We start from the raw sequence: 17,190 nt of genomic DNA on the forward strand, positions 1-17,190 counted from the left end.
TGACATTAATTAAAAACGCCTGCAAGGTCTGGGGTTGGTGCCTGAGAATGCATGTATGTGGTGGTTTCCTCAAATGTCAGTCACTGCAGAGCAAGGTGTATAAAATACTGTCCAGGAGGGGGACAGTTCCTTTTGAAATACCTGCTTGGTTCCCCAGATTTTTCCTCTGGGCTTGAATTGTCCCTCTCTTCCACTCTTCGCTCTTGAGTCCCTTCCAGTTGCCATGCTGCAGAGTAAAAGGAAGTGTGAATACCTTGTCCTGTGCTTCTAGTTTCTATGTAGCATCCTGGACTTAAAATAAAACGAGAATGTGGCCAGCTTCTCTTAGGCTGTATGTGTGTATGTTTGTAAAGGACAAGCAGGAAGATACGAGAAATTCAGAGATCTCAGTCCCATAACAACAATTTAATCCTCATGCTTTTAGGGTAAGAGAAAGATAACTAATCAGGAAAGAAGAATGTTTAATCTGTAAGAAGTTAAATATTTAATGTTTAATCTTTAATGTTAATCATTAATCTGTCGAAAGAAAAGAAGCACATTTGTATTGGTAAAGACCTCACCAGACTGTTAACACACAGGCAAACCTTGAATTTCTTTGTAATTAGAGATGAGACTGAGCTGTAAAGTTAGCTGTTAAGGATGATAAAGCCCATCTCTCCATAAAATTAGATACATTCAGATAATCACTGAAGATTGACCATGTATATATATATTTTCACTGTCATATATTTCCCCAGGACTTTTCACATCTTGGCGCTTGGAACTGATGGAACTGGTCCCAGCCATTTTTCACCTGCAAGACAAACGAGCACAAAAAAGAAAGTTTAAATTTAATGTATAGAAGTGATTGGCCAGTTACATTTCTGCAGTAGGATGACCATTCCTACTCCTGTTTTTGAAGGGTAACTACTGATGATGGAATACAAATTTATATCTTGTTTGTCATGTTTCAGCCATCTCCGTAAACCCTCCACTGTCTAGTCACAACTGAAGCTGTCACAGATGAGAGATTCTGCAGGTCTGGGGCACTCCACTTGAGGGTGAAGCCAATTCTTTTTAGGATTCCTTTTTCTGAGGGGCTGGGGGTAAGGAAGAAAAAAAGGGTGGAAGGCTAGGGAGTCAGAGAAACAAGAAGAAAATCTGTTGAAGTCCTTGGAGGTGAGACTAGAAACGAGGCCATAACATTCCAATTAGGATTAGTGACTATCGTAGTCATCAAGAATATTTTTATAGAATCAGAAACCCATTCAGAAAAGAAAATAAACCTCAAAAAAAATCCCTTCTGTTTAAGCCTATGACTAATTTTAATTTATATTAAGATTTTCTGCTGAAATTTTTCAACAAATGCTCAGAGCTAATTATGTGCAGAACTCTTGGTAGTGGCAAACTCTATCAAGTGCCAAATCTTGAGATCAATAGTCAAATGGTCTCTTACTCATGTAAGAGCAGGTGACTGAGTTTTATTATTCTCTTTTAAAATTTAAAATTTGTATTCTATTAATAGAAAAATGGAAAGAAGGATGGTCAATATATGAATTTCTGTTAAAAAGTTATGTAGTTAGGTAATTACAAGTTATGGATCGGGGAGCTGTGATAATATGCTTTTTATTAAGAAGGAACAGATATAAAATGAAAATGTTAAAACTACAAAAAAAAGCAGTATCAGCCATAGTGTTAATCTTAGCCAAGGTTAATACCCAGTACCAGAAGGTTAAATATGAACATTTTGAAAACTAAGGAGTTTCAGTAGTAATTTGAGAACAGCATGTGAAGCACACAGCCTTGAAACATACATGGAGAACTCAAGTTACTTCTTGTTTGGAAAAGGACTACATCTTTGGTCACTCTGACTGTACTGAGATACATTCTGGTCAGCAGTATCATCCCATGAGAAGGATACCCAATATTATTTAATATTTGAAAGACATTAAGAGTGCTTTATTTAGCTGTATTACATGTTTCATTAAAAGAGGGTGAAAGCATGAAACCAAAAGTGATGTTATTAGGTACACTCACCTATAACGCTGCCTAGCAGCTCTAAACGATCAGAGCCAAAAAAGAGATGCGGTTCCCCATTAAAATGTGCCACAACAGCAGGCATCCCAAATGCCTATTGACACCATGGAGATGAAACAGAGAATGTTATGAGAGAAATTTTTGCAAACACATGATCCATCTTCAGGAATAAAAAGCAAAAACTTTGACTTTTTTCCTCCCCTTCTTTTCACCTTCTTCATTCTTAAAGATGAGTCTAATGGAGCCATCAAAAAGTAGGGGACTCTCCAGAGCCTGTGCGTCCCTTTTCAAGGAGCAAAAAAAGCAACCTGATAAATCCACAGTTTTATGTCAAGCAGCAATAAATGGTATCTCTTAGTACTGGTCCTGTACCTCCCCATCCTTGCCGTCCAGCTGGAATGAGCTGAGTGGGTCAGCCTTGGTTTCCCAGATGACAATGTGTTAACTACCAACAACAGTGAGTTAGCTTTCACATGTTCAAAGAGCAAAGACCATCTAAAAGAGATGGTCTATATAGTGCTTTCTAATCATCACCTTCATTGTTCCTTGCTGCCCAGTATTCTTAATAGCGAAGGAATGCATAGTTGTGATGCCAAATGGCATTGGAAGCATCTCACCCCATATTTTATGGCTTCCTCTGTTGTCTCTTTCAGTCGGTTCTTCACTGCAGGGGATGAAATCATTTCAAGTAGCTTCTGGGCAACCTCTGATGATAGCCCAGCCTGTCCTGCAACCTGAGAGGAGATGTTATAATTAAGAGTACTCTAATACTAAATATTCTAATTCCTACTATGGTCTAATTAAATTAACCTTCTGCGTTATCACCCAAGGTCTACTGCCAAAAAATTTACAAAATACCCTTGCAGCACTTATTGCACAATTATCTTGCTGTATTCCCAACCCATTCATTGTTTATCAACTCTCAGATACAAAATAGAAGGGATATTTTAAACTGCACTTTTTTTTTCCAGGAGTTCCTAAACAGAAAAAAAAAAAAGGAAAAAAAAACAAAACAGTTTAACCTCTGATCCAATAACTTATCAGATAACTTACTTACTGGAAAAAAAAAAATGTTCTTCTGAAAAAGAAAATCTTACTGTACAGGCCTGCCAAGACAAGAACAGTTTGTATAACAAATGTGGCCACACAGGAACTGTAAGTGATACTGCATGAAAGAGACTGTAACTCACAGAGGTTAAACAGTTGCTAGTGTTACTTCTCTATCTTTTTAGCCTCCTCTGTGCCTCTGCCACACAGGAATGAGACAAAGTGGCCAAAGGTAAAGGTCCAATATGGTAACATCGTATTTCACAAAAAAATGCTAACTTCCATGCCATCTACCCAAATGACATGACTTTTTTTTTTTCTTTAAAAAAAAAAAAAAAATGCTTGCATTAAAAAATTGCACACTCTGTGTGCAATACACCTGCGTAATAATGCAGGTGTTAATGACTTTCTTTCTTTCTTTCTCTCAATCACTTTTTCATTTAGCACCTGTTTTCTTATACCTTCTCCTACTTCCACATCAGGGAGATTAGGAGCTCTTTTTGACACTGCTTCAATGGGAGATAAACAAGTATAGTGCTGGAGTAGAACAAAATGCTGTGTATGCTTGGTAGCCACGGTGTTCAGACCGCAATATTTACACAGAGACGTAGTATCTCGTCCTCACCATTCTAGGGCAGAAGGGGTATTTAAGGGGACTGGTGCAGGAGTCAAAGACTATACATTGCTTCTGTAGTAATTTGTGTGATGTTACTGCTGACTAAAGAAAGAAGTAGTAAAAAAATACTAAGGAACTGTATAAAGTAAACAATATTCAATTTTTCTAATTGATGCGTAAAATAAATTCACCTATACTCAGATGAAAGGATTGGGATCCCTCACCCAGCTTTGGATGGCGTATTTCCACGAGAGAGGAAGGTCTAGTACTTGCTGCAGGGGTAAATGAAGACAGGCACAAGCAAACAAGGAGATGCCTACCTCTCTGCCTTGCTGAACATAGGTGGATACTCATAGACCGCCAAACAGTGACTAAATTACATAGAGATCTTCTTGAGCATGAAGTTTGTTTCTCTGAAGTTCTGCATATCCTTGCTTTATCTTTATTTAAATAGTGATGGATTCAGAGACTACGAAAGGACCTTCTGTATATATTTATGTACCAGGTCTGGCTGTGATGGAGTTAATTTTCTTCATAGCAGCTTGTACAGTTCTGTGTTTTAGATTTGTGACCAAAACAATCCTGATAACACACTAATGTTTTAGCTATTGTTGAACGGTGTTTGCCCATTGTCAAGGCCTTCTCTGTTTCTTGCTCTCCCCCCCGCAGGGAATAGATCGGGGGTGCACAAGAGGTTGGGAGAGGACACAAGGCAGATGACCAGAACTAACGAAAGAGAGATTCCATGCCATGTAACACCAAGCTCTGCAACAGCAAGTGAGAGGAGAGGGGGTTTAGGGAGGTTAGCCACCTTTTGCTTGGCTGGGTATCAGTCTACCTGTGGGAGGTGGTGAGTGATTGCCTTTGCATCACTTGTTTTGTTTTGTTTCTCTCTTCTTCCACTTCTCCTTTGCGTCTTAAGCAATTTTATCTCAACCACAAGTTTTCTTCTTTTCCTCTTCCCCTGTCCCCCTGGGCACTGGGGGCAAGTGAGCAAGTGTCTGTGTGGTGCTCAGCTGCCCACCAGCGTTAACACACCACAGTTTAATTACATCCTTCTAATCTTGCCTCTTGAGAAGGCAAAATGCAAACATGTGCTGAAATTCTGGTAAAAAAAGTGCACTAAGGTGAAGCTGAAGTGCAAGCACTAGACTCTGGGAAAACAGCCAGACTGCAAGCTTCAGGTTTCAAATAGGGATGTTGGACAGGAGAGATTATTCATGGACAATTCCTCTCTTTTCTTCATATTCCAAGAACTTAAAAAATAAAATAATGTAGAAATGAGAGCCCTTAAAGAGGATCTCATGGTATACTAACTTACATGCCATTACAGCTTTTACTGTAATAAACAAAATCCAAACAGCAAAAGAAAATACATCAAAAGAGTACAATTTCTAAAAGGGCAATACAGCACTGAACTTAATAGTAAAGCCTGGCTCCATCACTCCAGGGAAAGTCAACTTCCCCAAAGTGTTGCATTTCACCTAAAGATTTCATACAGCAGCAAAACCACAATGCATTCTGGAGATACTGTTCATACTTTCACTACTGTTAATAAAACTATTAACAGATAATTCATTCTCCATCCTGGGTATCTCACCACATGAATTAACAAAAAAGGAGATTCTGGTTCTGAATGTCACTCAAAGCATGACCAAAAAAAAAAATCATTCCAAACAGAGCTGCTACGGAAATTAAATCTACTTTTTTCTAGCTGAAATTTTTCAAAATTCAAAGTGATCATTTGACTAAGCTGTCTTCATGTCTATTACTGATCCAAGCCATCAATAAGAATCTGTATCAGAAATGCAGAAGCACCAACAAAAAGGAGACACTTACAGACAATATATTCTCCGGCTGACTGATATCTTCACGCTGGTAAAAGAATAAAATAAGTGATTCAGTACTTAAGAACAAAAGCTCAGCTCTGGACTTGAAAGCAAGTTTTCTCAGAAAACAGAAATAAAAACAACACTAGTTGCTGGAGAAATTTCCTCAGAAAAAGTTTGAAGTCACCTAATCTAGGAATGTATTGAGTGCTTTCTGATATGAACTACTGATCCACTCAGCCCACAGGACTCAGCATACATGCCTAAAAGAAGGCAAATTAAACTGACTAGAAGCTAGTTCTTTTCTTGTAAAGGTCATAATGGTTCAGGAGCCATATGTTTCCTGCTATGACTTTTCATTAAAAGACATTTCCTTTCTCTTGCTTGAATTCCACATTTGAATGAAGTGAGACAGGAAGGGTGACAGAGAAAGGATCAAGAAGTTGGCTTCATAAAATACTGACCTGTGACCAAAAACGTATCCAGAACTCTCTAGATAACGGTTCCAAGTATCGTGGTTGTGTCATATCAATGGCTGTGATGAAGCGCATGGCCCCAAGACTGCCTGGGATTAGTGGGGAGACAGAGAAACATACTGAAACAAGGCACAGGATCAGGAACAGATACTGTCTGCACAAGTGCTACCCAAGAACAGTATGATCCTCTCTGTAACAGTCCCCAAACAGTAAAGCTTATGTTGATTCACAGTATCTTCCATGCTAATATCATTCACAAACATATTTCTCCAGAAGTTCCTTTTATGGTTAAAAATGCACAGACTTCATCTTGCTCACAGATATAGGAAGAGGCTGTGGACAGGGAATTCATCCTCACCTTTACTGTTAGGGAGGACTTGAACAAGAAGTGCTAGAGCTGAAAGATACCAGCTAAGCTAAGTCTCTTACTTACTTTTACCAAGGATACGTTGGAAGTCGTCTTCTGAAATTTGTACAGGCACTTGGTAGTATTTTGCCATCCTTTTTACATCCTTCAGCATGTATTCTGCACGCTTTGGCAACATTGCTGGGGGCTTGTTACCTTTCAGGAAAAAGTTCTGTTGAGATTTTCAACTGTATTATAAAACACTGGACAAAACAGAAGTGGACAAATTAGACCTCATGCATACATATGCCTAAGGAAGAGTATAATTTCATATTGGCTTTCTGAAACATACACAGCTTTTCCAAAGATAATGCTAAGATTTAAACATGATTTATTTCGGTTTTGCACAGATCAACCCTTTAAGTTAGCAGAACCAGTTTTAAACCAAGGTACAGGTGTCCTAACAGGGATTTATATTGATTCAGACAAACAACTTTTAAGCTAAACAACTACTAATGCATGGGTAAACAAATGTAGACACTTGTCAATTTCATGATTTATGAGTTACAAGTCTCAGTGATTAACTTGTTCTAATAAGGCCACAAGTACTATTTTTGGCATACTTGGATTCTTCCTGCATATTGCAAACTGCAAGTGTTCCACAAATTAATTCGGGTTTGAACTCAACACAAAGCTTTTAGGAAAACATTCCATATCAAATTATTATTATCCTATTTTAGAACTGAAGAACTTTGGCATAGACTTGTATGTGCCAGAAACAGTATAAGCATCAGGGGTTGTGTAGTTGCAACAGTATGAAATTCCTTGTGGCCGATTTCTCAGTCACTACTCAGCTCCACAATCCTGTAGTTATTTGTTATTGGTGCCAAAACTTAGTTTAAAGCAGGCTCTGTGGGCTCTGCACTCACTAAGAGCTTGCCCACTAGTGCCCTGCTAGTGAAGAAGGTATTTCCCTACAGAGCTAATCTCCCCGTGTTGCCTACCAGTCGCTTGCATTATGCCACCAAGGAACGCTGGACGAAAGCGCAGATCAATATTCCAGATGTGCTGGTACCGGCAGAGCACCTGCAATATAAAAAAGTAGTGACGGGTTATCAGACAGAGATGTCTGGAGAGCTGCGTGCAGCTAGGAAATAAGCTAAGGCATGAAACAGACACTGCAGATAAATCCTCTTCTATTATATTGGCGCTAGGCCGAAAATCCTTTTCTGGAGGCTGCCAGAGAACTCTGATCTCAGAAAACTAAAAGGACCGCCTTCGTATTAGGACGATACAAGTCTGAGCAGGGGTAAATAAGGAAAAGATGACGCTCACGAGCGGACACTTGCCCTTGTTAAACATCGAAACTATCCCTAAACCAAAACCTTCAGCAGTAACTCCCAAATAAGCACAGGCCACGCTGCCGTTCGGCTGAGACACGCTTCCTTCCAGCCCCTGGTTTTCAGCAGGTGAGGAAGAAACCGAAATACCCCTCACGAGCGAGAGGAAAACAAACCCGAAGCTCAGGGTGGGGCGGGCGCTGCCCGCAGCACGGCGGGAGGGCACCGCGGCTCGGCCGGACCAGCTGCCCTTCAGCCGGACCCGCTGCCCTTCAGCCGGACCCGCTGCCCTTCAGCCGGCGCCTGAGGGACAGGCAGCGGCGGGAGCGGCCGCCCGGGCCCGGCCCGGGCCAGCGCCAGCAGCCGCAGAGGGCCGCCGCAGCGGCCCGGGCCGCCGGAGAACGGCGGGGCGCCTCGGGAACGGGCCCCCTCACCTCACCTCACCTCAAACCCCAGCCAGGAGTACGGGGACACCACATCGTAAAAGAGCTCCACCACCGTCCGCCCCATCCCGGCCCCGGCCCCGGCCCCGGCCCCTCCTGCGCCGCCGCCGCCGCCGCTACCCAGCGCGCCCCGGCGGCAGCGGCACCTCCCCCGGGGCCGGCGGAGGCGGAGGGAGGCCGCAGTGCCCGCCCGCCCCTTCTGGCTCCTCGTCCCCGTCTTCCCCCGTGCCGCCGCCCGCCCGCCCGGCGCGGCTGGGGCCCGGTCCCAGCTGTGAGGTGCCCTTTGCGGTCGCTGCTTTGAAGCCCGGCCTGGGAGGAAGGGGGGGGCGGGAGCGGGAGGGGGCCCGCGCCCTTCTCCATGGCGAGGCAGGGGGAGAGGAGGCTCCCGAGGAGGGAAGCCGGGAGCGGGCTCAGCGGAGCAGTCCAGCATGTTTTCCCGGGAGCACGGCTTCCCTGCGGGAGCCTGCGGAGGGTGTGTAAAACTTAAAAAAGAAAAGCAAAAAATTCCCCCGGTTGGGGTAACAAATCGAAGTTCTTGCTAGCTGGAAATTTCATAGTTATGAGCTGTTCCTTCTAAGTACACTGATATTTTTAAGAATTTTCTTACGCTATAATCTAAAGCACAGAAACAATCACTATTTTTCCTTTTTTGTATTATCCTTTTTTGTACTGTGTTATACACACCAGTCAAATAACCTGTAAGTCTCTTTCTGTCTCCTGTCATGATATTTAAAAGTCTTGTCAAGTATATTTCAATATCCCACTGAAGCATATAGCACATGGTGGCAAAATACTACCTTGCTACCTCCCATCTCCTTTTTGATACACTCAGTAAGTTCATTTCACTATTTTAAGTGTGGCTTGTGTACGTGAGCAACAGCACAAAGTCAGCTCTCCCAAAAGACACAGCCCCTGCTAATTCCGTCATCTCTTTCCTCAGGTGACGGCTCACGTTCAGAGACAATCACAATCCGGCCTTAGAGAAGTGAATTTCATCTTTCATGCTGCCTGATCTGGAAGTGCAGCATGCTTCCCTGCCACCTTCTTCCACCACTGCGTATTTGCTCCTTGAAGTAACTGAGGTACATCTGCAGACTCAGTTCTTTGGTCTTTACTTCCTCCCTTATATCAATGAACAATATCGAATATGCTGAGCTAAATTCAGCTCTTGCATAGGCACCTCCCACCAGGTTTTATAGTTTCCAAGCACTCAAAAGCTCTGAAAATGGGCCTGTTCCTCTTCAAAAGTTAAAACATGAACGTGTCTAACTTTAGACAATAGATTTTAAATCTTGAGATTATAACAGTTTCCAGCATAGATCTATGGTTGCTTACAAACTTCTGTGTCTTAGAAAAATAAGATGTTGATTATAATAGAACTGTTTGTCTTTATATTTAACATGTTTCATCTATGAAACTATATTGATTGTTCATTATATATCTACCCTCAGAAAGGAAATGTGCTCTTTAATGTGTAGTTCTGAAATGACACTGTAAGGATGGGTAACATTATTAACAGCTATAATCAATACATATTTTCTAAACGATTTTGAGTGCTTCTAGCGATGTCATCCACTTGACTTTTTCTATTCAATTCTTCATTCACTTATACTATAAACAATCAAGAGGTTCAGTTTTCCCTTGGAGAAGCCAAGCTGGCTCAGAATTACTGCCTGTATTACATACTATATGTATTTACATAAAGAGAGAGAGAGATTGTCTGAGAGAGTCAGATTGGCTACCTTTGAGTGGAACGCAAGTTGTTCCTCTTTGTATTAAAGGTGTTTGACTCGGATCTCTAAGATTACCCAAGCACACATTATTTAGTGCTGTCCATCTGTACCTTACCTCTGGCAACGCTCATAGTAAGGTAAAGAAATAAAATGCAGACAGAAAGAAGGAAGCAAACCCCACTCTATTTGTCCTCTAATTTATTACTTGTTGTGCGATAGCCCTGAGAAACCTTGCCATAAAGCCAGGTACAGTCCAGACACTGTCTTTATATGTAGGTGTTAGGGCTAACAATTGTCCTGTTAAAATAATTGAAAAGTGTAATTTAAGATCACAAAGGATTTCTCCTTTGTTATTAAACTAAGCCTTGCCTTCTTTAAAGAAGGCAAATTCTCTAAAAAGTGGTTTGAGAAGTAAGTCTCATGCATGAGAATACATCAGCTTTGATAAAGAGAACATGTTTTCTAAGTAACAAGTACCGTGGATAATTAAGATACATGTGAAAGCAATCTACTGCTGAGTACCAGTAGAGTGTTTCTTCTCTCTTTGCAACCTGTTTCTTTTGAAGACAGGTGAAGGTGAGACACACAGGCATTGTCACACTCACCGTTGGCCCTTAGAGACCCACTCAACACCCCCGGCTCTTGGGTGGCCTCACCTACTGACTAGCTCGTCTGGCTGGATCTTCACTCGCCATCACATGCTCATGTGCATGCCTGCACTGGACCTGTGGTCTGACTCCAGTTGCTTTATTCAGACACACATACACACACGTGCGCGCAGGGTAGAGAGCCCTCACCCAGGAAGAGTTAGAAAGGACTTTAATAAGAAGAAAGGACAGGCACAGGGCATGGCCAGGCAAGTATACCGACCAGCAAACTATTTACATGCAACTGGCCCTTTATCCCCTTACTCTCTATTTTCCCACACTTGTTCCTCCTCCAAACACACCCCTTCACCCTCTGGATTCACGAGCACATGCACATTTGCAGATCCCTTGAATATCAGCATGGGCCCTCAGCTCATGTTCATGCCCTGATCCTGAGCCCTGTTGCCCAGCATATGGGTCTTTTACGTGCCAGCTAGTCCAGCTCAATACTCACTGGCAAACAGAGGCGTTCACTTACACACTTGTCTCACAAGCTCATGGATCCCTTGATTATCAGCAAAGGCTCTCAGCTTGGCCCATGAACTGTGCTCTAAGCTCCCTTAGCCACCTCCAGCTCAGACGTGAGTCTTTCCAGGTTTTCCTCCTACGAACCAGGTAGTACAGCTTGAATTTGTTAGGTTATCTGATAAAAACCCTTATCCGCGCATCCACAAAGGACCACAGAAAGACAATGGTGGGTGGGGGACCCCAAGTAATAGGCTGCCCTGGTTGCTTCCAGGCCTATCACAGGGGCGTGTCCCAGGCCCATCTCTGCAAGCCCAGAGGTGCTCAGGGACACAGTGGCATGTAAGAACCCAAATTCTTGTGTAAGAACACACTGTCCTGGGCTCCTCCCAGCGCTGTCCCAGGACAGACATCAGCCCCATGGTCTAGGGGCAAAACCCATCAAGTCAGCAGGAGCAGAACTGTTGGGGGGGGGGGGTACCTCAAAGCGGTCTGGGATGCAGGGGAAGGTCATTTTAGGTTTACAATAGGGGTGTTTATGGGAGGAACCAAAGACAGGGAAAGGAATGAATCTAGGCGATTTCAGGAGGAGTAAGCATGGGAAAATAGAGGTGTAAGGGGATAAAAAGCGCTTGTCATATGTAAACATGACTTGGCTACCACAGGGACCAGGGGAGTCCCAGTAAACGGTGTGTGCGTGCCTGTATGTCTCAAAGGGCAAGAGCACAGAAGGAGTTGGCTACCAGAAGGGACCAGGGGAGTCCCGGCCAACTGCTGGGAAGTTGTGAATGTATTTATGTGTGTGTGTCAGTGAGTTAGGAGGTCTGTAACAGCAACTGGAGTGAGGCTGTGGCCTCAGGGGCTTCTATGACCAAGTGCCAGCAACTGGAGAGACTGGGATCCAGTAGCCAGCTACTCGGTAGGCTGAGTGTCTTAGCCCAGCTATGGGGGGGAATCCACATTGTACCTAGTGGATCTTCATCCAGATCAGCCAGAGCAGGGATAGGATGAGGCTGTTGGTTGTGTTCGTGTGAGTACTGAGTGTGTCTGGCTGTGTTGAGCTGTGTTGTATATGTGTGTTTGTGTGTGTGCCTACTGGGAATACATTCACAGTCTCACTACTGGTTGTACCTGGGGTCATGGAGCTGTGGCAGCCTTGCTTCTGTCAAGCTACCAGAGTCACCCCATCCCTAGCAGAAGATTTCTAGCAAATTACACATGTGCACCCATGCACATCAGGTTAGGGGAAAATATAAACGGACAGGTCCCTCCAGTTGCTGGCATCCCAGGTACAAGTGCCCTATGACCCGTGGTCCCTCCCGTTGCTGATGCTGAGACCCACCACAAAATTGGTTGCTGGCACCACAAAGACATGGGCCGTTATCACCCGTGATCTAACTTGAGTTGCTGGCATTTGATTCGGTTAGTCTGGTCTCTCCAGTTGCTGTCACCTAGACCTTTGAACAGTCTCACATAGGGTAGAGGGTGAAATTAAACAGATATTTAATAAATATTAGTAAGATAGGATAGACTGTCATCAGGCACAGGGCTCATCCAGACAAGTGTTCTGACCAGCAGCTGCTTACGCACAAACGGGCCATTTTATTCTTCCCCTCTGTTCCCCCCACTTTGTTCCTCCCTGATTCCCCTTTTTCCCTACTCTTTCCCTAAACATTCCTTAGTCAGTTTTGCATAGTCCCCCAGATCTCCTCAAATATCCATAATACGCATGTTCTCTTGTTTCCCCCTTCTTATCAGTTACAAAGTCCAAGTCGACTCTCTTCGAAGCTATTCCTGTAGATTCTTGATGGCCCATCAACTAGTGGTTAAGGAATTTTAGTCTTATTGTCTCTTATAATTTCTCAGTCAGGTTTGTGACTCTGTATATATAAGACCATAAGCATGTATCAGAGGAGGGTGCCTCATTTCCAACCGATTGACCCCAATGTCTCCATCCTTCAGTCCCCCACTCCAGTATCTCATCTCAGTCTGTAGTTAATTTCGAGTAAGTTCACTATGAATTAAAACATAGTTCCTTCTGCTCTGGTGAATGAACCTTGCACCTTCGGCACTCTAGTGTGGGGTGGTGCTGGTCTCTGAATGCTATTTCGACCCTCTTCCCTGCAGTGACCCCTTTTAAGGGCTCTTATTTTTAGCACTTAAATTATCAGGAAGGGGGGGATGTTGATGGGTGGGATATCATACAGTGTGACACATAAACTGTAACCTGACCCATCTTGTGTGTCCATATTTCTGTGGTTCTTCAAGGGTGAAATCTTTAAGGTTCCCTCAGAGGGACCAAGCTCTTTAGAAATTGTGTATTTTCCCTTGGGTCAGGATCTTTATCCAAGCATGCTCAGAAACACAGGCCTTTGTTCTGCTAAAATAATACTGGCTGACCCTGGGTTGTCCTGTCCAGCCATTTCTTGTTTCCTAGCAGGATGTCTAGGTGTTTGTCTAATGACAGGAGCTATGAGAAATTTGTATTTCCTCTAGGTACATTATTTACATTATTTATGGAGTTGTGTTGTTTCAGAGAAAGAATTCAAGGCAGTATAGGAAAAATAGGCATGGGAGGATTAGAGGGATCAAACTGAGTAAAATCAGGTGAGGCTGAAATTTGTATGCAATACTCAAGAGTTCTGCTATCAGACTCCATCAGGTTTAAATCTCTCTGTAAATTGAGGCTATACCTTTGCAATTGTTTGTATTCCTTTTGTACTTGATTTTTTCACAAATTTTAAAGATGGATTTGTAATGAGCTCAGCCTTAGCCTGATTGTCTTCATTTTCATTCTGCTCATTAGCCAATATTGTTTCTGATTTAATAATTTAGAGTGGTCTGTTACTTATAGGAGGTCTTATACATACTTCTGTAAGCATCTGTTTTCATCCCTCAGAGTAGAAATTTTGCCTGATAGATCCCACAGTTAAGCCACTTTACATCTCTTATTATTCTTGTGTTCTGTTAATATACTTTCAATCCAATTATCCTAAAAATTTCCTTGGGCAGGTCCCATTCAGGTGCATCCATAATGCTATAGGAGTTTGGTTACAAGTTTTAACACTGTGGGCGCATTTCCAAGATCAGTCTACTTGCCATATTGAGGACTGAATACCCGTATATACAGTCACCTGGAAGTACTCAGTTCAAGCGGATCATGCCAATGACATCAGTTGTTGCCATCTCTGAGGCGCAGGAGAGTCCTCCTTCCTGGTGACTGGAGCCCAGCCCGGTGCACCCAGGGAGGTGAGGTCCTGTCCTGTATAGATAATTCTGACAGGGATAAATAGTCTGCTACACCTATTTCTGGCATAGAATTGGTTGCCTCCATCAGTTTCCGCTGCCTTTTCCTATTCCTTGCAAACACTCTCTATTTCCACTTTCCTAGTTTTTCTCTTAGTGTGCCAGGAAAAGCAGATGGCGTGATGCAGTTAAATTACATGAATGTGTGTGTTTCTCTCCTTCTGTGTCTCACAACAGGCCTGTAGCATGCCTGTCAGGTCTTGCTGGTGCTGCTGGAGAAGCAATCAGCAAGAATTCCTTTCTCAAAGACTTGGCTGCTGCAATGGCTTTATGTCTTCCTGCGATCCTAGGTTTAGCCAGGGAAAAAATAAACCACTCTTGCCTGGAGCTAGATGTCAAGGTGGTTGCTTTCCCCTAGGATCTCTTTAAGAAAGTGCCTCGTCTTTGCCAGACTTGTCTTTCTTTTTCAATTTCCTCCTCACTACTTCCAGTCTAGCTTGGAAAGGGTAAAGTTACACAGACAGAAACGTCCTATGCATCACAGAATCATAGCAGTACAGAGTACTCCGGTGCTCGCACGATGTTCCACAGGAAGCTCCATTCAGTGCTGAGAGGGTGACAGCCAGGGAACTGTAGATTTGCCAGGATACTCACTGAATACGAAGAAGTGTTCAGTTCATCTCAGTGCAACCTCTTCTGCCTCTGTCCTTGGCACAGGGTTATTAGGTGTCCTGACGCTGGGCTAATGAGGTTACTGAGATTGTCTGGGAAAGAATTTGCTTCTCTGTGTGTCTTCTCAACTGTTTGGGACAAACTCAACATTTCTTTATGTATGATGATGGCTAGAACAACTGTTGGTTTTATGTACAAATGTGAGTCTCATTTAGATTATGGTGACTCTCACAAGTATTTCTTCTAGACACATCATTACACTGGCATGCTCTAGGCAAATTCTCAACAGCCTGCGTTTTCACTACATTTATCCTCTGATCCAAAAAAACATATCCATGCTGAAGTTTCAGACCTTTTTCTTTTGAGATACTTAGTTGATCTGAATAAGGTTCATTAAAAATTTCCTTCACATTCTTGAATAAATTAGCAACTTTCTTGAGTGGAGAGGGAGTGCCTACTGGAAGGGTAGGGCTCAGATTTTGAGGGACAAATGGAGGCCAAGAGAGATGACAGAATGCAAGGGAGGCTTTTTGTTTCAAGAACTGAAAGAAATTTCATTAGGAGCCAAGACAACAACACTTCACCTTCCAATCCATCAACATGTGGAGTTTTTCAATCTGCCTTCATATGATTAAAAGAAATGACATGACAGACACCTATAGGTATGACCACCGCTTGCCATTTGTGGAAGGAATTTAAACTTTCTCTTACTATATAATTGGTGTGACTTTGTGAGCCAATAAGTCATCATGGTATAGAGGGAGAAAAGAGAAGCGAAGCTTTTCCCTCCAATCAAATGTGTGATTCACTTATACATAATTCAAATGACAGACCTGGATCTAAAGTGAGGACAAGAATAACCTCTTGCTGAGTTTCTCGTCTCACAAAACACTATCTAGAAAATTAATTCTAGTACTCACATTCTGTATGACAAGCAAGAATATCCAAAAGATGAAACAGAACTTTGATGATTTTCTTGCAGTTCACTCTCCATTCCTAATAATCTCCAGAAAGCTGTCCCATGTATCCGGGAAGAGCAGCGTAAATTTGAGAAGAGATCTTTAAACAGTTTCTAATAAGGAAATATCATAAGTTGAAAAATTAACTCAGTAGAAAAAAAAATTACAACAAAAATATTTACAAATAAAAAGCAAGAAGTGTCCAGGCAGTCTTGGCGACAAGAAATTATAAGGGAAATGAGGAAGATTTTCTTAGCAGTCATGCTTGTGTATCTCCTAAGTATATAAATGCTTCTCTGCAAATAAACCAAACTTAGATAAACTAATCCTAAATGCAGGTTGTTCTGGTTCTACTAGTACCCGATTAGCATTTATGAACAGAGGTGTATTTCCAAAAGTGGTCAGTAACAGCTCAGCACTCTCTATCAGTGTTCCAGCTCTTCAATGTCATCATAGCCTGTATCCTCAGGAGCAGGGGGTGAATGTCTCTCAGCCTTAGATGTCCTGTTTCCTGACACATTAGGACTCCAGTCTGAAAACATGAAGGGAAGAACACTGAGATAAATGCACATCCTGTATGTATTACCTTTATGTGGTTGTGCAGCTGGCAGCATGGGCTGTCAGTTGTCTCCACCAGAAATTAGAACCTTAGATATGCTTGTCTTGTCCTGCCTCCTGCTACATGTACATATATACAAGGATCAAGCTTGCTGCTCCCAGAAAACAGGTTACTGATCTAACTTTAAACACTTCTAACAAAGGCAATTCTTCAAAATCCCTGAGTAACCCCACTCCGTTTTACTGCCTCAAGTGTTATCGGACACATTGCAAATTTAGCAGATTTATCCTTGTCCATCCCACAAATGTGCCCTGATCTGGGTCCTCCCAGGGCTGTCACAGGAGAGTGCTCAGCCCACTGTCTTGTGTTTGTTTGAAACCCATTAAGAGGATGTAACCCACCTTCCTGACTGAGGGGTGGTGTTGCCCACAAGCGTATGAGACTTATTATGAGGTACAGGGGAAGAACATCTTGCGATTATAGACAATTTACTATGGGCTGCTTAGGGGAGGAAACAAAAGCACAGAGAAGGAGAGATCAATGTAGTTTGGGGAGGAACAACCATGAGAAAACAGAACGATAAGGGGACAAAAGGGGTTGGTGGCATGTAAACAGGCTGCTGGCCAGTATGCGTGTTTGGCCATGCCCTGCATCTGATCAGCAGCATCTGTCCTGTCTTCTTATTAAACTCCATTTCTAACTGCATCCTGGCTAAGGGGGCTCTCCATTCTGTGTGTATGTGTGTGTATGGAGGTCTAAGTGTCAACAACCAGAGCTGGACCATGGGTCAGAGAGG

General features: G+C 42.8%; 1 protein-coding gene across 2 annotated transcripts; it reads right to left on the reverse strand.

Annotated features, from left to right (window-relative positions):
• Nucleotides 1-367: 367 nt before the first annotated feature.
• On the reverse strand, nt 368-8,189 carry GSTK1 (glutathione S-transferase kappa 1). Of its 2 annotated transcripts, XM_059833564.1 has the most exons (8): nt 8,115-8,189; nt 7,335-7,416; nt 6,418-6,546; nt 5,973-6,073; nt 5,519-5,554; nt 2,634-2,750; nt 2,017-2,110; nt 368-793 (listed from the first exon to the last, which is right to left on the reverse strand). In XM_059833564.1, exons 1-8 carry the CDS (start codon nt 8,178-8,180, stop codon nt 744-746), a joined length of 675 nt encoding a protein of 224 aa, XP_059689547.1. In that variant the 5' UTR covers nt 8,181-8,189; the 3' UTR covers nt 368-743. The 2 variants fall into 2 exon arrangements, with proteins under 2 accessions (XP_059689547.1, XP_059689627.1); XM_059833644.1 differs by lacking the exon at nt 6,418-6,546.
• Between the last annotated feature and the right edge of the window lie 9,001 nt (nt 8,190-17,190).

The sequence above is a fragment of the Gavia stellata genome, chromosome 1, assembly GCF_030936135.1.
Source record: "Gavia stellata isolate bGavSte3 chromosome 1, bGavSte3.hap2, whole genome shotgun sequence".
Taxonomy (NCBI): Eukaryota; Metazoa; Chordata; class Aves; order Gaviiformes; family Gaviidae; genus Gavia; species Gavia stellata.